The sequence below is a fragment of the Heterodontus francisci genome, chromosome 8 (genome assembly GCF_036365525.1).
Source record: "Heterodontus francisci isolate sHetFra1 chromosome 8, sHetFra1.hap1, whole genome shotgun sequence".
In the NCBI taxonomy this organism is placed as follows: Eukaryota; Metazoa; Chordata; class Chondrichthyes; order Heterodontiformes; family Heterodontidae; genus Heterodontus; species Heterodontus francisci.
The window spans coordinates 123,067,730-123,092,813 of NC_090378.1; the positions used below are offsets into that span (position 1 = coordinate 123,067,730).

The 25,084-nt window shown below is 41.7% G+C and overlaps 1 gene segment (V, D, J or C); it reads left to right on the forward strand.

Annotated features, from left to right (window-relative positions):
• LOC137373132 (Ig kappa chain V region Mem5-like) overlaps positions 1–22,610 on the forward strand; it is a 133,369-nt gene extending 110,759 nt beyond the window's left edge. The window contains 2 exon segments of the V gene segment in view: positions 13,973–14,005; positions 21,732–22,610. Of these exon segments, the coding sequence occupies positions 13,973–14,005; positions 21,732–22,060 (362 nt within the window).
• Positions 22,611–25,084: the final 2,474 nt, after the last annotated feature.

Consider the following 25,084-nt stretch of genomic DNA (forward strand, 5'->3'; position numbering starts at 1 on the left):
GACACACAGTCCCACCTCCTGTACTGACACGTCCCACAGTGATATATAATATATAATAATGGACAGACCGTCCCACCTCCTGTACTGACACATCCCACAGTTATATATAATATATTATAATGGACAGACAGTCCCACCTCCTGAACTGACATACCCCACAGTAAAAAATAATATATAATAATGGACATACAGTCCCACCTCCTGCACTGACACATCCCACAGTTATATATAATATATAATAATGGACACACAGTCCCACTTCCTGCACTGACACGTCCTACAGTTATATATAATATTTTATAATGGATACGCATTCCCACTTCCTGTACTGACACATCCCACAGCAAAAAATAATATATAGTAATGGACACACAGTCCCACCTCCTGCACTGACACATCCCACAGATATATATAATATATAATAATGGATACACATTCCCACATCCTGTACTGACACGACCCACAATTATATATAATATATAATAATGGACACACAGTCCCACCTCCTGTACTGACACATCTCACAGATATATATAATATATAATAATGGACACACAGTCCCACCTCCTGTCCTGACACATCTCACAGTTATATAAAATATACAATAATGGACACACATTCCCACCTCCTGCACGGACACATCCCACAGTTATATATAATATTAATAATGGACACACAGTCCCACCTCCTGCACTGACAATTCCCACAGTTATATATAATATATAATAATGGATACACATTCCCACTTCCTGTACAGACACGTCCCACAGTTATATATAATATGTAATAATGGATACACATTCCCACTTCCTGTACTGACACGTCCCACAGTTACATATAATATATAATAATGGATACACATTCCCACCTCCTGTACTGAAACATCCCACAGTAAAAAATAATATATAACAATGGACACACATTCCCACTTCCTGTACTGACACGTCCCACAGTTATATATAATATATAATAATGGACACACAGTCCCACCTCCTGCACTGACACATCCCACAGTTATATATAATATATAATAATGGATACACATTCCCACTTCCTGTACTGAAACATCCCACAGTAAAAAATAATATATAACAATGGACACACATTCCCACTTCCTGTACTGACACGTCCCACAGTTATATATAATATATAATAATGGACACACAGTCCCACCTCCTGCACTGACACATCCCACAGTTATATATAATATATAATAATGGATACACATTCCCACTTCCTGTACTGACACATCCCACAGTTATATATAACATATAATAATGGATACACATTCCCACCTTCTGTACTGACACATCCCACAGTAAACAATAATATATAATAATGGATACACAGTCCCACCTCCTGCACTGACACATCCCACAGTTATATATAATATATAATAATGGACACACAGTCCCACCTCCTGCACTGACACATCCCACAGTTAAAGATAATATATAGTAATGGATACACATTTCCACCTCCTGTACAGACACGTCCCACAGTAAAAAATAATATATAATAATGGATACACATTCCCACCTCCTGTACTGACACATCTCACTGTTATATAAAATATACAATAATGGACACACATTCCCTCCTCCTGTACTGACACATCCCACAGTTATATATAATATATAATAATGGATACACAGTCCCACCTCCTGCACTGACACATCCCACAGTTATATATAATATATAATAATGGATACACTGTCCCACTTCCTGCACTGACACGTCCCACAGTTATATATAATATGTAATAATGGATACACATTCCCACTTCCTGTACTGACACGTCCCACAGTTACATATAATATATAATAATGGATACACATTCCCACCTCCTGTACTGAAACATCCCACAGTAAAAAATAATATATAACAATGGACACACATTCCCACTTCCTGTACTGACACGTCCCACAGTTATATATAATATATAATAATGGACACACAGTCCCACCTCCTGTACTGACACAACCCACAGTTATATATAATATATCATAATGGAAACACAGTCCCACCTCCTGAACTGACACAACCCACAGTTTTATATAATATATCATAATGGACACACAGTCCCACCTCCTGTACTGACACATCTCACAGTTATATAAAATATATAATAATGGACACACAGTCCCACCTCCTGTACTGACACAACCCACAGTTATATATAATATATCATAATGGAACCACAGTCCCACCTCCTGCACTGACACAACCCACAGTTTTATATAATATATAATAATGGACACACAGTCCCACCTCCTGTACTGACACATCTCACAGTTATATAAAATATACAATAATGGACACACAGTCCCACCTCCTGTACTGACACATCCCACAGTTATATATAATATATAATAATGGATACACAGTCTCACCTCCTGCACCGACACGTCCCACAGTAATATATAATATATAATAATGGATACACATTCCCACCTCCTGTACTGACACATCCCACAGTAAAAAATAATATATAATAATGGATACACAGTCCCACCTCCTGCACCGACACATCCCACAGTAAAAAATAATATATAATAATGGATACACAGTCCCACCTCCTGCACCGACACATCCCACAGTTATATATAATATATAATAATGGATACACATTCCCACCTCCTGCACTGACACATCCCACATTTATATATAATATATAATAATGGATACACATTCCCACCTCCTGCACTGACACATCCCACAGTAAAAAATAATATATAATAATGTACACACAGTCCCACCTCCTGCACCGACACATCCCACAGTTATATATAATATATAATAATGGATACACGTTCCCACTTCCTGGACTGACACGTCCCACGGTAAAAAATAATATATAATAATGGATACACAGTCCCACCTCCTGCACCGACACATCCCACAGTTATATATAATATATAATAATGGATACACAATCCCACCTCCTGTACTGACACATCCCTCAGTAAAAAATAATATATTATAATGGACACACAGTCCCACCTCCTGCACTGACACATCCCACAGTTATATATAACATATAATAATGGATACACATTCCCACCTCCTGCACTGACACATCCCACAGTAATATATAAAATATAATAATGGATACACAGTCCCACCTCCTGCACTGACACATCCCACAGTTATATATAATATGTAATAATGGATACACATTCCCACTTCCTGTACTGACACGTCCCACAGTTATATATAATATATAATAATGGATACACATTCCCACTTCCTGTACTGACACGTCCCACAGTTAGAGAAATATATAATAATGGACACACAGTCCCACCTCCTGTACTGACACATCCCACAGTTATATATAATATACAATAATGGACACACAGTCACGCCTCCTGCACTGACACGTCCCACAGTTATATATAATATATAATATTGGACACACAGTCCCACCTCCTGTACTGACACGTCCCACATTTATATATAACATATAATAATGGACACACAGTCCCACTTCCTGTACTGATACATCCCACAGTTATATATAATATATAATATTGGACACACATTCCCAATTCCTGTACTGACATGTCCCACAGTTATATATAATATATAATAATGGACACACAGTCCCACCTCCTGCACTGACACATCCCACAGTTATATATAATATATAATATTGGACACACATTCCCAATTCCTGTACTGACATGTCCCACAGTTATATATAATATATAATAATGGATACACAGTCCCACCTCCTGCACTGACACATCCCACAGTTATATATAATATATAATAATGGATACACTGTCCCACTTCCTGCACTGACACGTCCCACAGTTATATATAATATGTAATAATGGATACACATTCCCACTTCCTGTACTGACACGTCCCACAGTTACATATAATATATAATAATGGATACACATTCCCACCTCCTGTACTGAAACATCCCACAGTAAAAAATAATATATAACAATGGACACACATTCCCACTTCCTGTACTGACACGTCCCACAGTTATATATAATATATAATAATGGACACACAGTCCCACCTCCTGTACTGACACAACCCACAGTTATATATAATATATCATAATGGAAACACAGTCCCACCTCCTGAACTGACACAACCCACAGTTTTATATAATATATCATAATGGACACACAGTCCCACCTCCTGTACTGACACATCTCACAGTTATATAAAATATATAATAATGGACACACAGTCCCACCTCCTGCACTGACACATCCCACAGTTAAAGATAATATATAATAATGGATACACATTTCCACCTCCTGTACAGACACGTCCCACAGTAAAAAATAATATATAATAATGGATACACATTCCCACCTCCTGTACAGACACATCTCACAGTTATATAAAATATACAATAATGGACACACAGTCCCTCCTCCTGTACTGACACATCCCACAGTGATATATAATATATAATAATGGATACACATTCCCACCTCCTGTACAGACACGTCCCACAGTAAAAAATAATATATAATAATGGATACACATTCCCACCTCCTGTACTGACACATCTCACTGTTATATAAAATATACAATAATGGACACACAGTCCCTCCTCCTGTACTGACACATCCCACAGTTATATATAATATATAATAATGGATACACAGTCCCACCTCCTGCACTGACACATCCCACAGTTATATATAATATATAATAATGGATACACTGTCCCACTTCCTGCACTGACACGTCCCACAGTTATATATAATATGTAATAATGGATACACATTCCCACTTCCTGTACTGACACATCCCACAGTAAAAAATAATATATAACAATGGACACACATTCCCACTTCCTGTACTGACACGTCCCACAGTTATATATAATATATAATAATGGACACACAGTCCCACCTCCTGTACTGACACAACCCACAGTTATATATAATATATAATAATGGATACACTGTCCCACTTCCTGCACTGACACGTCCCACAGTTATATATAATATGTAATAATGGATACACATTCCCACTTCCTGTACTGACACATCCCACAGTAAAAAATAATATATAACAATGGACACACATTCCCACTTCCTGTACTGACACGTCCCACAGTTATATATAATATATAATAATGGATACACTGTCCCACTTCCTGCACTGACACGTCCCACAGTTACATATAATATATAATAATGGATACACATTCCCACCTCCTGTACTGAAACATCCCACAGTAAAAAATAATATATAACAATGGACACACATTCCCACTTCCTGTACTGACACGTCCCACAGTTATATATAATATATAATAATGGACACACAGTCCCACCTCCTGTACTGACACAACCCACAGTTATATATAATATATCATAATGGAAACACAGTCCCACCTCCTGAACTGACACAACCCACAGTTTTATATAATATATCATAATGGACACACAGTCCCACCTCCTGTACTGACACATCTCACAGTTATATAAAATATATAATAATGGACACACAGTCCCACCTCCTGTACTGACACAACCCACAGTTATATATAATATATCATAATGGAACCACAGTCCCACCTCCTGCACTGACACAACCCACAGTTTTATATAATATATAATAATGGACACACAGTCCCACCTCCTGTACTGACACATCTCACAGTTATATAAAATATACAATAATGGACACACAGTCCCACCTCCTGTACTGACACAACCCACAGTTATATATAATATATCATAATGGAAACACAGTCCCACCTCCTGAACTGACACAACCCACAGTTTTATATAATATATCATAATGGACACACAGTCCCACCTCCTGTACTGACACATCTCACAGTTATATAAAATATATAATAATGGACACACAGTCCCACCTCCTGCACTGACACATCCCACAGTTAAAGATAATATATAATAATGGATACACATTCCCACTGCCTGTACTGAAACATCCCACAGTAAAAAATAATATATAACAATGGACACACATTCCCACTTCCTGTACTGACACGTCCCACAGTTATATATAATATATAATAATGGACGCACAGTCCCACCTCCTGCACTGACACATCCCACAGTTATATATAACATATAATAATGGATACACATTCCCACCTTCTGTACTGACACATCCCACAGTAAACAATAATATATAATAATGGATACACAGTCCCACCTCCTGCACTGACACATCCCACAGTTATATATAATATATAATAATGGACACACAGTCCCACCTCCTGCACTGACACATCCCACAGTTAAAGATAATATATAATAATGGATACACATTTCCACCTCCTGTACAGACACGTCCCACAGTAAAAAATAATATATAATAATGGATACACATTCCCACCTCCTGTACAGACACATCTCACAGTTATATAAAATATACAATAATGGACACACAGTCCCACCTCCTGTACTGACACAACCCACAGTTATATATAATATATCATAATGGAACCACAGTCCCACCTCCTGAACTGACACAACCCACAGTTTTATATAATATATCATAATGGACACACAGTCCCACCTCCTGTACTGACACATCTCACAGTTATATAAAATATATAATAATGGACACACAGTCCCACCTCCTGTACTGACACAACCCACAGTTATATATAATATATCATAATGGAACCACAGTCCCACCTCCTGCACTGACACAACCCACAGTTTTATATAATATATAATAATGGACACACAGTCCCACCTCCTGTACTGACACATCTCACAGTTATATAAAATATACAATAATGGACACACAGTCCCACCTCCTGTACTGACACATCCCACAGTTATATATAATATATAATAATGGATACACAGTCCCACCTCCTGCACCGACACGTCCCACAGTAATATATAATATATAATAATGGATACACATTCCCACCTCCTGTACTGACACATCCCACAGTTATATATAATATATAATAATGGATACACAGTCCCACCTCCTGCACCGACACATCCCACAGTTATATATAATATATAATAATGGATACACATTCCCACCTCCTGCACTGACACATCCCACAGTAAAAAATAATATATAATAATGGATACACAGTCCCACCTCCTGCACCGACACATCCCACAGTAATATATAATATATAATAATGGATACACATTCCCACCTCCTGTACTGACACATCCCACAGTAAAAAATAATATATAATAATGGATACACAGTCCCACCTCCTGCACCGACACATCCCACAGTAATATATAATATATAATAATGGATACACATTCCCACCTCCTGTACTGACACATCCCACAGTAAAAAATAATATATAATAATGGATACACAGTCCCACCTCCTGCACTGACACATCCCACAGTTATATATAACATATAATAATGGATACACATTCCCACCTCCTGTACTGACACATCCCACAGTAAAAAATAATATATAATAATGGATACACAGTCCCACCTCCTGCACCGACACATCCCACAGTAATATATAATATATAATAATGGATACACATTCCCACCTCCTGTACTGACACATCCCACAGTAAAAAATAATATATAATAATGGATACACAGTCCCACCTCCTGCACTGACACATCCCACAGTTATATATAACATATAATAATGGATACACAATCCCACCTCCTGTACTGATACATCCCACAGTTATATATAACATATAATAATGGATACACAATCCCACCTCCTGTACTGACACATCCCACAGTAAAAAATAATATATAATAATGGATACACATTCCCACCTCCTGCACTGACACATCCCACAGTAATATATAAAATATAATAATGGATACACAGTCCCACCTCCTGCACTGACACATCCCACAGTTATATATATGTAATAATGGATACACATTCCCACTTCCTGTACTGACACATCCCACAGTTATATATAATATATAATAATGGACACACAGTCCCACCTCCTGCACTGACACATCCCACAGTTATATATAATATGTAATAATGGATACACATTCCCACTTCCTGTACTGACACGTCCCACAGTTATATATAATATATAATAATGGATACACATTCCCAATTCCTGTACTGACACGTCCCACAGTTAGAGAAATATATAATAATGGACACACAGTCACGCCTCCTGCACTGATACATCCCACAGTTAGAGATAATATATAATAATGGACACACAGTCCCACCTCCTGTACTGACACATCCCACAGTTATATATAATATATAATAATGGACACACAGTCACGCCTCCTGCACTGACACGTCCCACAGTTATATATAATATATAATAATGGACACACAGTCCCACCTCCTGTACTGACACGTCCCACATTTATATATAACATATAATAATGGACACACAGTCCCACCTCCTGCACTGACACATCCCACAGTTATATATAATATATAATATTGGACACACATTCCCAATTGCTGTACTGACACATCCCACAGTTATATATAATATATAATAATGGACACACAGTCCCACCTCCTGCACCGACACATCCCACAGTAATATATAAAATATAATAATGGATACACAATCCCACCTCCTGCACTGACACATCCCACAGTTATATATAATATGTAATAATGGATACACATTCCCACTTCCTGAACTGAAACATCCCACAGTAAAAAATAATATATAACAATGGACACACATTCCCACTTCCTGTACTGACACGTCCCACAGTTATATATAATATATAATAATGGACACACAGTCCCACCTCCTGTACTGACACAACCCACAGTTATATATAATATATCATAATGGAAACACAGTCCCACCTCCTGAACTGACACAACCCACAGTTTTATATAATATATCATAATGGACACACAGTCCCACCTCCTGTACTGACACATCTCACAGTTATATAAAATATATAATAATGGACACACAGTCCCACCTCCTGTACTGACACGTCTCACAGTTATATATAATATGTAATAATGGATACACATTCCCACTTCCTGAACTGAAACATCCCACAGTAAAAAATAATATATAACAATGGACACACATTCCCACTTCCTGTACTGACACGTCCCACAGTTATATAAAATATATAATAATGGACACACAGTCCCACCTCCTGTACTGACACATCCCACAGTTATATATAATATAGAATAATGGACACACAGTCCCACCTCCTGGACTGACACATCCCACAGTTATATATAATATATAATAATGGACACACAGTCCCACCTCCTGTACTGACACATCTCACAGTTATATAAAATATACAATAATGGACACACAGTCCCACCTCCTGTACTGACACATCCCACAGTTATATATAATATATAATAATGGATACACAGTCCCACCTCCTGCACCGACACGTCCCACAGTAATATATAATATATAATAATGGATACACATTCCCACCTCCTGTACTGACACATCCCACAGTAAAAAATAATATATAATAATGGATACACAGTCCCACCTCCTGCACCGACACATCCCACAGTTTTATATAATATATAATAATGGATACACAGTCCCACCTCCTGTACTGACACAACCCACAGTTATATATAATATATCATAATGGAAACACAGTCCCACCTCCTGCACTGACACAACCCACAGTTTTATATAATATATCATAATGGACACACAGTCCCACCTCCTGTACTGACACATCTCACAGTTATATAAAATATACAATAATGGACACACAGTCCCACCTCCTGTACTGACACATCCCACAGTTATATATAATATATAATAATGGATACACAGTCCCACCTCCTGCACCGACACGTCCCACAGTAATATATAATATATAATAATGGATACACATTCCCACCTCCTGTACTGACACATCCCACAGTAAAAAATAATATATAATAATGGATACACAGTCCCACCTCCTGCACCGACACATCCCACAGTTTTATATAATATATAATAATGGATACACATTCCCACTTCCTGGACTGACACGTCCCACAGTAAAAAATTATATATAATAATGGATACACAGTCCCACCTCCTGCACCGACACATCCCACAGTAATATATAAAATATAATAATGGATACACAGTCCCACCTCCTGTACTGACACATCCCTCAGTAAAGAATAATATATAATAATGGATACACATTCCCCATTCCTGTACTGACACGTCCCACAGTTATATATAATATATAATAATGGATACACAGTCCCACCTCCTGCACTGACACATCCCACAGTTATATATAATATATAATAATGGATATACATTCCCACTTCCTGCACTGACACGTCCCACAGTTATATATAATATGTAATAATGGATACACATTCCCACTTCCTGTACTGACACGTCCCACAGTTATATATAATATATAATAATGGATACACATTCCCACCTCCTGAACTGAAACATCCCACAGTATAAAATAATATATGACAATGGACACACATTCCCACTTCCTGTACTGACACATCCCACAGTTAGATATAATATATAATAATGGACACACAGTCCCACCTCCTGTACTGACACGTCCCACAGTTATATATAATATATAATAATGGACACACATTCCCACTTCCTGTACTGACACATCCCACAGTTATATATAATATATAATAATGGACACACAGTCCCACCTCCTGTACTGACACAACCCACAGTTAGATATAATATATAATAATGGAAACACAGTCCCACCTCCTGAACTGACACAACCCACAGTTTTATATAATATATAATAATGGACACACAGTCCCACCTCCTGTACTGACACATCTCACAGTTATATAAAATATATAATAATGGACACACAGTCCCACCTCCTGTACTGACACAACCCACAGTTATATATAATATATCATAATGGAAACACAGTCCCACCTCCTGCACTGACACAACCCACAGTTTTATATAATATATAATAATGGACACACAGTCCCACCTCCTGTACTGACACATCCCACAGTTTTATATAATATATAATAATGGACACACAGTCCCACCTCCTGTACTGACACAACCCACAGTTATATAAAATATATAATAATGGACACACAGTCCCACCTCCTGTACTGACACATCCCACAGTTATATATAATATATAATAATGGACACACAGTCCCACCTCCTGTACTGACACATCCCACAGTTATATTTATTATCTAATAAGCAGACGGTGTATTAAAACAGTTGCTTCAATCTCCAGTCTTATATATCTGGGAAATATTTCCTGTTTTGTGCAGTGCTGCCACATGTGTCGATGAGAGTGTTGACAGAAACATTCCCCTGAACGGTGTGAGGAATTGGGAAAGGATGGAGGAGTTTAGAGAGGACGAGGAGCTGCTGTCTTCATCAGTGAGAATCTCACAGCTCTGGAGATTTGACATTTTGCTTCATTCGATTCTCTCTGGGTTCTGGTGGAGTCGCTTCATGAGCACAGACTAATTATTGATCATTATTATTGACCCCCCACCCCTGGTCAGACACCCCAGGTCAGTTACTATGGAAACAGGTTTCTTCTCATCTGATTGGACTATCTGCTTGACACAATTTTCACCAATCAAAATCCAATTTAGAAAAGTGTCGAAATGAATAAAACTGAAATCATAAATAGAAAGCAAACTGAACAAATTAAAGCCTGATGTTATTTTCACTATCCACTACACACTCCTGTCCCTGTGGTGCCCACTGCAGCCTGAAGGCCTCAAGTGACCCAGCAGACACCCCCTGCTCCTTCTCCAGGGCCACCCGGGTGGGGACAAAGCCGTGGTAGATAGACTGGCAGCCAGTGGCACCACCCCCATGGGTCCCATCCAACTCGGGCCAGTGGATGGACACCTTGGCCAGGCCCAGGAGCAGACCCACGAGGAGGGGCCTCCAACCTGCCCACTCCCCTCTGCACTGGGTGGCCAAAGATCAGGAGCGTGGGCCTGAATTAGAACCAGAGGATGAGGAGCAGCCCCTTCAAATAATGGAACAGGGGCCACAACCTCTCCCACTCCATGTAGACATGATCCACCGACTCTGAAACTCACTGTTTTCAAATGGTCCATGAGGAAGACCAGAGTCAGCAACAGAAACATCACATTTACAGAAACACTCCTCCCCTTTTTTCCAGGGCACAGGCAGGTGAGCTCGGTTTGCTGGGAGATTTTCATTTTCCAGGAATTGAGTGGCTCCAGGTTTTTCCATCTGATGTGGTGGGAAGAGCAGCTGGAAGATTTATCATCGACAAGTAGAATTCCCAACTTTCCCAAGCACGGCGGCATGGAATTCAAACAGAGAGAGAGAGTGAAGCAGAGACAGTAGGAGAGAGAGAGAAACAGAGACAGTGGGAGAGAGAGAATGACAGAAAGAGAGATATTGGGGGAGAGAGTGAGATAAAGAGAGACAGTGAGAGAGAGAGAGAGAGATAGAGAGAGAGAAAGTGCTAGAGAGAGACAGATAGAGAGAGAGAAAGAGTGAGAGAAAGAGAGTGAGATAGAGAGAGGGAGAGAGAGAGAGAGAGGGAGATACTGCGATAGACAGAGGGAAAGAGCACAAGAGGGACAGCGTGAGAGAGAGAGATGGCTGGTTGGCCCAGTGGACATTGGGACTCTGACGTCTGGCCTGTATGAGGGTCCCGAGCCTGCCCATGTCATCAGCACTCGCCGGAGCAACTTTCTGGGAGGCAGCCTCCTAATTGGTCACCTCCACACTCACTGTCCTATTAATGATGGCGGTCAGGCTCCCGAGCCTGCAGGCCCAATCAGAGGGCCCACAGTGATGTCAGGCTGGCAGCTCCACCGGGAGAGGTGGGCCCTGCTGAAACAGGCAGGCGAGAGTGAGGGCCCCTCAACATGGAGACGCCCTCGGCTGCCTGCAGAGGAATAGTAAAATACAAAGGGCTGAAGCCAGTTGGGCCATCAGGTTGAAGAGGGTTAGGGTTAGGAAACTCCTCCACAGGATTATTCACAGGCGGGACTGCAGCTTTTCATCCCTGTAGCTCTGTCATTGGGACATAGAGTCTCCGTCTCCGATGGTCCCCTGGCCTGCTGCCGGGAGGGCTCCTCCATTGAACTGGCGGCCTCCACACTCGGGGGTGGGGAGGCCGCTCCGACGTTGGTAAAATACCAGCACCGGCTCAAAAATGGCCCCTAAATGTGAACTTCATTGCTCTAATTGTCTGCCCATCTCCATGGAGCCAGCAGATGACCGGTTCCCAGTACACCCATGGGAAAGTAACCCGGAGGCGGGAATGTGTCAGGGAGCCATGTTGACACGGCTCGTCGTATTTTTCCCAGTCCTGCCCAACCTCCAAATGAGATCCCCGTCTCCATGGCACCGGGAGAATTCATCCCAGTCTGTGAGAGACAGAGAGAGAGAAAGTGAGAGAGAGAGAAAGAGAGAGAGAGTGAGAGGGAGAAAAAGAGAGACAGAGTGAGAAAGAGAGACAAAGTGTGAGAGTGAGAGAGAGAGAAAGAGAAAGACAGCGAGAGGGAGAAAAATAGAGACAGAGTGAGACTGAATGAGATAGTGAGAGTGAGAAAGAGAGAGAGAGTGAGAGAGAGTGAGAAAGAGAGACAGTGAGTGAGAGAAAGAGAGAGACAGATTGAGAGAGAGTGTGAGAGAGAGAGAGCGTGTGACAGAGACAGAGTAACAGGGAGTGAGAGAGAGGGACATAATGAGAGAGTGAAAGAGACAGAGTGAGAGAAAACAATGAGAGAGAGACAGAATGTGAGAGAAACCCAAAGTAGCAGAGACAGAGTGCAACACTCTGTGAACGACACACACAGACAGAGACAGACAGAAGCACACATAGAGACAGATACAAATATATATATATGGAGAGAGTGTGAGAGACAGAGACACACATACACACAGGCAAAGAGTGACAGAGAGAAAGACACAGTGACAGTGAAAGACAGAGAGAGGGTGAGAGTGAGTGAGTGAAACAGAGAGCAGAGGATATTGTACAGCCCCTGCACTGGAAGCTGTCAGTGTGGTTAACGTTCGGTAAAGGAACCAAGCTCAGACTGAGTAAGTAAACCTCAATCCTCCGTTATTAATCCTTTAAATACTGAAACATTCTAAAACACAAATGCTGAATAGTGGAAGGTGTTAGTAAGGAGCTGCAGTCAATGAAATGGTTCATTGAAGAGCACTGTGTATAACAGGGTGCCCAGCTGTATTTCTTTAGTTACATTCCCCCTTTAACCAGCAAGATATAAGCAACCAACATTTACCGAGTGTGTAGAGGAGATCTGGACGTTTGCAGACTGTGGTCACATTCCTGCTCCATGGAGTGAAATCCCTCACTAGACTCCTGCCAGTCTCAGTGTGAGCTCTGGGTCTCTGTCACAGTCTCTGATATAACTGATCTCAGCACCAGCACAGTGAGACACCGAGGTTCCCCCTTCCCCAGCTTTAACTCTGTTCTGTCCACTCCCTGCTTATCTCGTCAAAGTTCTGATGACAAACAGTGACAGCAGGGCTCCCAATCCAGTGGCTTCAGTGTTCCAGGGTTTTGGGGAGACTCTCAGTTGCTTTGTCTTTGGGTCGAGTTCAGGTCGATTGTTCTGACCAGGTGATGAAAGTCTCTCGGGGTCTTTCACAGCCTTCACCTGGTCTTACTGTAACAAGATTTAATTTGAAACACACTGTGTTTTGAGCTCCTTCTCGGTGAATCCTTGTTCACCGCTTTCCAATTGTGAGGCAAAGAAATGAGCACAAACAGGTTTTCTTAGGTTTAAAGAAGAAAGGTGAAATTTATTAAAACTTAAACTAAAACTCTAATTCAGTTAACGCGTACGGATACACGCCATGCCCCATGCTAGCATGCATATGCGATACACACATGCAAATAGAGACAGAAAAGAGCAGAAGAAAAATAAAGTGCAGAGGTTTGAGGCAATCTCTGAAGAGAGTTTTTGTTACTGTGCTTCGAGCTCACTGTAGTCCTTGCTTGTCGGTAGATCTTGCTTTTCATTGGGGCCCAGTATTCTTCTTAAACTTTGTTCACTGTGGGAGACTTTTCCCTCTTGCGGTTCATATGTCTTCAATGATTTCTGAAGCTGGTGAGAGAGATGAAAGCCGACGGGAGAGAGACAGTGGCAAGCCAGCCTTGAAAAGTCTTTTCAGTCCAGGAGCAAACAGCTTTCTGAGTTCAAATTCTCTGTGGCAAGTTCAAATTCAAAAAACTACAACAGCCAGTTAGTCATGTGACTAAACTGGTCTGACCATGTCCGATGGTGTAGTCGGCCATCTTAGCAGTCAAGCTGGAATGGGAGCTCCTCCACCCTCAATGTCTGGTAATCAAAAGTCCATTGTGGATTGAATTTGTCAGGAAATGGTCTTTTGTCCCTTCCAAGTACTGTCTGTTATTATGCCAATGTCTTTCCAGTCAAGGGCGTGGTGCTGTTTTTTAAAAACAAGTTCTTTCTTTACTCCAGCAACAGATTAAAAAGCAGTGTTCATATGGCGAAATTAATGTGCCTCATTCTTGGCAGGTGGGGGCCTGCATGACACTGATATTTATCTCTGAACCGACGTCACTGAAAATGTTCATTTACCTCATTGCTGTTTGTGGGATCTTGCTGTGCACAAATTGTCTGCCACATTTCCTACATTCCAACAGTGACTGCTCTTTAAACAAGTCCTTCATTGTCTGTAAATGACTTTGGGAGGTCCTGAGGTGTGAAATACTCGATATAAATACAAGTCTTTCTTCTCTTTTTATTAACCGGGAGCTCCCACAATACCCCTGTTGATTAAAGCTGAACCCAGCAGAAAATCCACAGAAAACTGACTAATGTTTGTCTGATTTGTCTGTGTGTTTATTATACATGTCCGAGCAGATAGCAAGAGTTTCAGCAGCAACAAAGGTGTTACTCTAGTGCCCCTCCCACTTTCCCCATCAACTTACATAATACTTACGGGGAAAGGGCTCAGCACCTGCCATCGACTGGTTAAATGTCACCCCTCTAGACTACAGGTCTCCCACAATCTGCTCTCCATCTCTCTCCTGAAGGCACTATCTCTGGCTGGGGCACAGCTCCACCCTCCCCAAGTGGCCTCATTCCTCCAAGTGTGAGCCGGGAGGTTGAGAATGGCAGGCTATTCGACTGTGAGGTGTTAGTGTTGCCTCAGTGGGTAACACTCTCACCTCTGAGTCAGAATGTCGTGGCTTCAGGTCCCACTCCAGAGACTGGAGCACATAATCCAGGCTGACACTGCAGTGCAGTATTGAGGGAGTGCTGCATTGTCAGAGGTGCTGTCTTTCAGATGAGACAAACTGACGTCTGCCCTCTCAGGTGAATGTAAAGGATCCCACTGCGCTATTAGAAGAGCAGGGGAGTTCTCCTCGGTGTTCTGGACAATGTTTATCACTCAACCAACAGCACTGAAAATCAGATTATCTGCTCATTATCACTCAGCTGTCTGGGATCTTGCTGTGCACAATTGGCCATAAAACACTTTGGGACATCCTGAGGTGGTGACAGGCACTATAGAAATGCAAGTCTTTCTTTGAGTTTGGAGGCTCCTGATCCTGACCCTCGCGCACACTCTCACCTTCCAGGGGTCATGGGATCATTTGGAGCAGTGACCCTGCCTGACCCCAGTACACTGAGACTGATTATAACCTCACCCTTGACCTCACCCCAGTGTTGGACAAGAAGGTTTTAAATGAAATCGAAAACCTTCCACACCGACACCCAACATGAATCCTTTCTGACATGTGTTGATACAAGTCTGCTCCAGTGTTCTCGGAGAAAGTTCTCCGGATGTGTGTGTGATCTGAGATTTGTTAACACTGAGCCTGTTTCCTCCAGATAGACTGATCTACAGTTCAAGCTTCCTGTCAGGTTAACAGTGTCTTAAAGGGACACTGAGTCTTTAAACACTCTTACTATTAACCATTTCAGTGCTGAATTGGTGACAAACCTTCATTCGAGACGTTTAAACAGAGAAACATAGAAAGATTTACAATGCAGATGAGGCCATTCGGCCCATGGTTTCCATGCCAGCTGAAAATGAGTTAACAAACCTAATTCCACTTTCCAGCTCTTATTCCCATATCCCTGTAGGTTTCGGCACCTCAAGTGCATATCCAAGTGTTTTTTCAATGTGATGAGAGTTTCTGCCTCTCCCACCCTTTCAGGCAGTGAATTCCAGACCCCCAACACCCTCTGGGTGAAAAAATTACTCCTCAATTCACCTCTCATCCTTCCACCAATTAATTTAAATCTATGCCGCTGGGTTATTGACCTCTCTGCTGCGGGAAGTAGGTCCTTCCTATCCACTCTATCTAGGCCCCTCATAATTTTATACACCTCAATTAAATCTCCCCTCAGTCTCCTCTGTTCCAGAGATAACAATCCCAGCCGATCCTATCTTTCCTCATAGGTAAAATTCTCCATTCCTGGTAACATCCTCGTAAATCTCCTCTGTACCCCCTCTTGTTTGATCACATCCTTCCTGTAATGTGGTAACCAGAACTGTACACAGTTTTCTAGCTGTGGTCTAACTAGTGTTTTCTACAGTTCTGGCATAACCTCCTTAACCTTATACTCCAGGCCTCAGCGAATAAGGGCAAGCATCCCGTAAGCCTTCTTAACCACCTTATCTAGCTGTCCTGCTACCTTCAGGGATCTGTGGACATGAACTCCAAGGTCCCTCAGTTCCTCTACACTTCTCAGTATCATCCCATTTATTGGATATTCCTTTGCCTCGTTTGTCCTCCCCAAATGCATTACCTCACATTTCTCTGGACTGAATTCCATTTGCTATTTTTCTGCCCACCTGACCAGTCCATTGATATCTTCCTGCAGTCTGCAGCCTTGTTCCTCATTATCAACCGCAAGGCCTATTTTTGTATCATCTACAAACTTCTTAATACCCCTTCCATTTAAATCTAAATCATTGAAAGACACTATAATCAGCAGTGGACCCAGTACTGAGCCCTGCAGAACCCCACTGAAAACAGCTTTCCACTCACAAAAACACCCACCGACAATAAAACTTTGCTTCCTGTCACTGACTCAATTTTTGATCCAATTTCCCACTTTTCCTTGGATCCCATGGGCTTTTAATTTTCTGACCAGTCTGCCATGTGGGATCTTATCAAAGGCCTTGCTAAAATCCATGTAGACTCTTTCAAACATGACGCCCACTTTGACACTCCTTGTAACCTCCTCATGAAATGTAATCGTTAGTCAGACACAAACTTCCCTTAACAAATCCATGCTGACTGTCCTGAATTAATCCCGTGTTTCTCTAAATGATGGTTTTTACTGTCTCTCAGAACTTTTTCCAATAATTTTCCCACTGCCGAGGTTATGCTGACTGATCTGTAATTACTTGGTCCATCCATTCTTTCCTTTTTAAACAACAGTACAACATTAGCAGTCCTCCAGTCCTCAGGCACCATGCCTTTAACCAGAGAGAATTGGAAAATGAGGATCAGAGCCTCCGCTATTTCTCCCATTGCTTCCTTTGCAGCCTGGGATACATTTCACCTGGGCCTGGTGATTTATCCATTTTCAAGGATGTGAAACACCTTAATATTTCCTCCCTCACTAAGTTTATCCCATCCAAGATTTCACACTCCTCCTCCTTCACTACAATGTCTGCTTTGTCACTCTCTGTGAAAAAAGGCACAAAGTATTCATTCAGAAACATGTCCACATCCTCCGCCTCCACACACAGGTTAGGTTTTTGGACTCCAATTTACCCCGCTCTTTTCTTAGTGACTCTCCGGCTCTTTATGTATTTATTAAACATCTTTGGGTTTTCCTTGATTTTACTAGCTAATATTTTTTCATGTCCTCTCTTTGTTTCCCTAATTTCCTTTTCAATTTCACCCCTGAACTCTCTACACTTCTCCAGGTTTTCTGCAGTATCAAGATCTCAGTATCCGATATAAGTTTCCCTTTTGTACCTTATCCTACTGTGTATGCTCTTTACCATCTGTGGTAAATGGAGATTTGGGAGTCTCACCCTTTTTCTTTGTGGGAACATGTTTGTTCTGAGCCCTCACTATCTCCTCCTTGAATGCCTCCCACTGCTCTGACACTGATTTACCTTCAAGTAGCTGTTTCCAGTCTAATTCTGACAAATCACATCTCAACTTAGTAAAATTGGCCTTTCCCCAGTTTAAAACTTTTACTCTTGGTCCATCTTTATCCTTTTCTATAACTGCTCTAAATCTAACTGAATTATAATCACTGCCACTAAAACACTCTCACATTGATCCCCTTCCACCTGCCCAGATTCATTCCTGAAAACTAAGTCCAGAACTGTATCTTCTCTTGTTGGTCTTTCTACTGATGAGAAAAGTTCTCCCGAATGTATTTTAGGAATTCTGCACCCTCTGCACCTTTTATACTGAATTTATCCCAGTTAATATTTGGAAAGTTGAAATCCCCTCCTATTACTGGCCTGTTGTTTCTGCACTTTTCAGTAATTTGCCGACACATTTGCTCTTCTCTCTCCCTCTGACTGTTTGAGGGTCTATAGCAGGAGTCTGGAACCTGCGGCTCCGGAGCCACATGTGACTCTTTAACAGCTCATTTACAGCTGCCAACCTTTTCCAGTTGGATCACATTAACATGAAAAAGGCCGAAAAAATTCAGTCAAGGAAAGTAAACTGTGTTTTTATTGTGGGGATAAAAGGCTAATCATTATGTTGTACTTTATAGTTTCAAATGATTATTTAAATGAAAAGCATCATCATTGTCTAAATGAACTTGTTTGAGTGGTACAGCTTCCATTGGAGGAACAGCTTTTATGTTTGTGACCATTATTGTTTCTAATATCACTGAGATGATAAATTATTCTGCTATTAGAAACTTCTTTTTTATTACGAGAATCAATAGCTGAAAAAATTGTCTTAATTCTGCACATCTGAATTTAAATTTTTTTTTTAAATTTTGACTTTACTGACAAAATTATACAAAAACAAGTCAAAAAAATGCAATAATTCAGAGTGAAACCTATTCTGATTTTGACTTTTTTTCTATTGATACATAAATTCAATACATGTATTTTATTTATTATATATACAAAGTGTGCATTCTACCAGAGACACTTGGCAATTTAGAAGGTATTTGGTTTAGAAATGCTGAATTTTGGTCTTGACACTGCCAGTAGTTTTTATTTTAGGTAATATTTTTGAAAACAGTCTCTTCAGGTAATAAAGGTTACCGACCCCTGGTCTGTATATAGTGCAGCAATGTGATTGCCCCTTTTTTGTTCCTACGTTCATTCAGATGTCCTCATTCGATGATCCTGCTTGAATATCATCCCTCCTCACAGCTGCGATTTTTTCTTTTGACTAATATTGTGAAACCCTTCTCCTTTTTTCTCTCCCTCTCTATCCCGTTGGGAAACTCAGTATCAGGAATATTGAGCTGCCATTCCTGCCCTTCTTTCAGACTCATTTCAGTAATAACTGTCATCAAGGCAGCATTTGAGTCTGGAATCAAGGAGCCCGAGCAAAACTAGAGTCAGTGTGAATCAGGGGGAAATCTCTCGACTGTTTGGAGTCATACCTAGCACAAAGGAAGATAGCTGTGGTTGTTGGAGGTCAATCATCTCAGCTCCAGGACGTCACTGCAGGAGTTCCTCAGCATAGTGTCCTAGGCCCAACCATCTTCAGCTGCTTCATCAATGACCTTCCCTCCACCATAAGGTCAGAAGAGGGGATGTTCGCTGATGATTGCACATCCTTCAGCACCATTCGCGAATCCACAGAAACGGAAACAGACTATCTAGAAATGCAGCAAAACCTGGACACTGTCCACGCTTGGGCTGATAAGTAACAAGTAACATTCGCGTCACACAAGTGAAAGGCAATGACTATCTCAAATAAGAAAGAATCTAACCATCTCCCCTTGACATTCAATGGCATTACGATCGCTGAATCCCCCACTATCAACATCCTGAGGGTTACCATTGACCAGAACCTGAACTGCAGTAGCCCTGTAAATACTGTGGCTACAAGAGCAGGTCAAAGGCTGGCCACCTAGGAGGAAAGGCCAGCAGTTGCATGGGAACACCACCACCTGCAAGTTCTCCTCCAAGCCACACACCATCCTGACTTGGAACTATATCGCCGTTCCTTCACTGTCACTGGGTCAAAATCCTGGAACTCCCTGCCTAACAGCACTGTGGGTGTACCTACCCCACATGGACTGCAGCAGTTCAAGAAGGCAGCTCACCACCACCTTCTCAAGGGCTATTAGTGATGGGCAATAAATGCTGGCCTGGCCAGCGACGCCCACATCCCATGAATGAATAAAAAAAACTACCATATCATACTTCCAAGAGCAGTCAAACACAATTTAACCAGTTGAACATCAAACCATCCACTGTCTTTGTATTTTAGACTAAACCTAGCAAGCGAGGCAAATTAAGAAGTGATGGTGCTCATTTCTAACGATTCAACACCAGCTGCAGTTCATTAACTCAGCTGTCTGTTATCTGATGTGACAATTCCAAACACAGAAACACCCACAGAAACATACACATAAATATACACATAGAACACACAAATATACACAGAGAATACACAAATGTACAGACAGAACACACAAATAAATACATGAAACACACAAATATATACAGAGGACACACAAATATACCGACAAAAGACACAAATATATACATAAAACACACAAATATATACAGAGAGCAAAAAATATACAAATAGAACACAGAAATACACAAACATGCAGTGATTAACAGTTTTTCTCTTCTCTTTCAGGCCGAGAGAAGTCTCAACCCACACTGACCCTGATGCCCCCCTCGCCGGAGGAGGTCAAGGCCAAGGGCACTGCCACCCTGGTGTGCCTTGCCGATCACTTCTATCCCGATGAAGTGGGGGTGGAGTGGAAGAAGGACGGTGCAGCCATTTCGGCCGGAGTTCAGACCAGCAATTACCTGCGAGCTTCGGACAGCACCTACAGTGTCAGCAGCCTGCTGACCCTCTCTGGCTCTGACTGGGAGTCCAACGCCCGCTTCTCCTGTGCCCTCACCCACGAGACCCTGTCCTCTCCCCTCAGTAAGAGTGTGAGCAGATCAGAATGTGTGTAGAATGTTAGAGACAGTCCGCAGAGGAGACACAACTTTAAATATAACAGGGGTGAGCTGGGAGGATAAAGGTCATTGTCAGCACGGAATTTCAACTCTCTTCCTTCTCGTGACTGGGTCTGAGACACCTCTGAGGATCAGGGGTTAAGGCACTAAATTGGGACAGTGTAGAGGGGGCTTTACTCTGTATCTAACCCGTACTGTACCTGCCCTGGGAGTGTTTGATTGGACAATGTAGACTCGTGATGCCAAGTAAAACCTCTCTAAGATGCTGAAGACTGTCAGCTGAGCTAAAATAATATGAACCTCAGAAGTCACCGCTCAGTAAACCAGACCTCCTTCCTGCTCACCCTGCAGTTACAATTTAAAGTTTAGTCTCTGTTTAAAGCGACAGGATTCTCATGTTATTGAGAAAATCTCCACAACTGTTTTAATAAACCTTCATTCTCCCTGTGAATTTCTCCAGCTTCCTCTCACTGAGCTGTTTATTCAAGTCTTTTTACTGTAAGTGTAAATCTGTAAAAGGTAATAAACATTAAGAATATTCAGTAAATGTCTCGGGAGTACTTTGGAAATGTCCCACATTCCTGTCAGTTGATTGGCTGTATTTCAGCAAGTGATTCTAATGATTGGCTGGTTGAACTCTCAATCAATAGCACATTAGCATAAGATTTGATTACAAACATAAATACAAACATATGAATTAGGAGCAGGAGTAGGCCACTCGGCCCCTCGAACCTGCTCCACCATTCAATAAGATCATGGCTGATCTGATTGTAATCTCAACACCACATTCCCTCCTACCCATGATAACCTTTCACCCCCTTGCTTATCAAGAATCTATCCACCTCTGCCTTAAAAATATTTATAGACTCTGCTTCCATCGCCTTTTGAGAAAGAGAGTTCCAAAGAGTCACGACCCTTGGAAATAAAAGAATTCTCAACTCTGTATTAAATGGGTGACACCTTATTTTTAAATAGTGACCCCAAGTTCTAGTTTCTTCAACAAGAAGAAACAACCTTTCCACATCCACCCTGTCAAAACCCCTCAGGAATCTTATATGTCTCCATCAAGTCACCTCTTACTCTTCTAAACTCCAGTGGATATAAACCTAACCTGTCCAACCTTTCCTCAGAGGAAAACCTGCACATTCCAAGTATTAGTCTAATAAACCTTCTCTGAACTGATTCCAACACATTTACATCCTGTAGGTGTGTGTTTCGGAGTGTGTGTGGGTTACCCAATACTGTCTGTAGGTGTGTGTGTCTGCGTGTGTGTGGGTTACCCTGTACTGTCTGTAGGTGTGTGTGTCTGAGTGTGTGTGGGTTACCCTGTACTGTCTGTAGGTGTGTGTGTCTGAGTATGTGTGGGTTACCCAGTACTGTATGTTGCTGTGTGTGTCTGAGTGTGTGTGCGTTACACAGTACTGTCTGTAGGTGTGTGTGTCTGTGTGTGTGTGGGTTACCCTGTACTGTCTGTCGGTGTGTGTGTCTGAGTGTGTGTGGGTTACACAGTACTGTCTGTAGGTGTGTGTGTGGGTTACCCTGTACTGTCTGTAGGTGTGTGTGTCTGAGTGTGTGTGGGTTACCCTGTACTGTCTGTAGGTGTGTGTGTCTGAGTGTGTGTGGGTTACCCTGTATTGTCTGGAGGTGTGTGTGTCTGAGTGTGTGTGGGTTACCCAGTACTGTATGTCGGTGTGTGTGTCTGAGTGTGTGTGGGTTACACAGTACTGTCTGTAGGTGTGTGTGTCTGTGTGTGTGTGGGTTACCCTGTACTGTCTGTAGGTGTGTGTGTCTGAGTGTGTGTGGGTTACCCTGTACTGTCTGTAGGTGTGTGTGTCTGAGTGTGTGTGGGTTACCCTGTATTGTCTGGAGGTGTGTGTGTCTGAGTGTGTGTGGGTTACCCAGGACTGTATGTCAGTGTGTGTGTCTGAGTGTGTGTGGGTTACCCAGTACTGTCTGTAGGTATGTGTGTCTGAGTGTGTGTGGGTTACCCTGTACTGTCTGTAGGTGTGTGTATCTGAGTGTGTGTGGGTTACCCTGTACTGTCTGTAGATGTGTGTGTCTGAGTGTGTGTGGGTAACCCAGTACTGTCTGTAGGTGTGTGTGTCTGAGTGTGTGTGGGTTACCCTATACTGTCTGTAAGTGTGCGTGTCTGAGTGTGTGTGGGTTACCCTGTCCTGTCTGTAGGTGTGTGTGTCTAAGTGTGTGTGGGTTACCCTGTCCTGTCTGTAGGTGTGTGTCTCTGAGTGTGTGTGGGTTACCCAGTACTGTCTGTAGGTGTGTGTGTCTGAGTGTGTGTGGGTTACCCTGTCCTGTCTGTAGGTGTGTGTCTCTGAGTGTGTGTGGGTTACCCAGTACTGTCTGTAGGTGTGTGTGTCTGAGTGTGTGTGGGTTACCCTGTCCTGTCTGTAGGTTTGTGTCTCTGAGTGTGTGTGGGTTACCCAGTACTGTCTGTAGGTGTGTGATTCTGAGTGTGGGTGTGTTATAGAATCATAGAGTTATACAGCACAGAACCAGGCCCTTCAGCCCATCGTGTCTTTGCCAACCATCAAGCACCGATTTATTCTAATCACATTTTCTGGCACTTGGCCCGTAGCCTTGTATGCTATGGCATTTCAAGTGCTCATCTAAATACATCTTAAATGTTGTGAGGGTTCCTGCCTCTACCAAGTCTTCAGGCAGTGCGTTCCAGATTCGCACCACCCTCTGGGTGAAAATTCTTTTCCTCTAAGCCTCCTGCCTCTTAGCTTCAATCTATGCACACTGGTTATTGACCCCTCCACTAAGGCAAAAGGTTTCTTCCTATCTATCCTATCAATGCACCTCATAATTTTATATACCTCAATCAGGTCATCCATCAGCCTTCTCTGCTCGAAGGAAAACAACCCTAGCCTATCCAGTCTCTCTTTATAGCTATCCAGTACTCTCAGTAGGTGTGTATGTCTAAGGATGTGTGTATTACACAGTGCAGTCATTTGGTGGGTTCCTCTGAGTATGGGTCTGTTACCCAGTACTGTCTGTAGG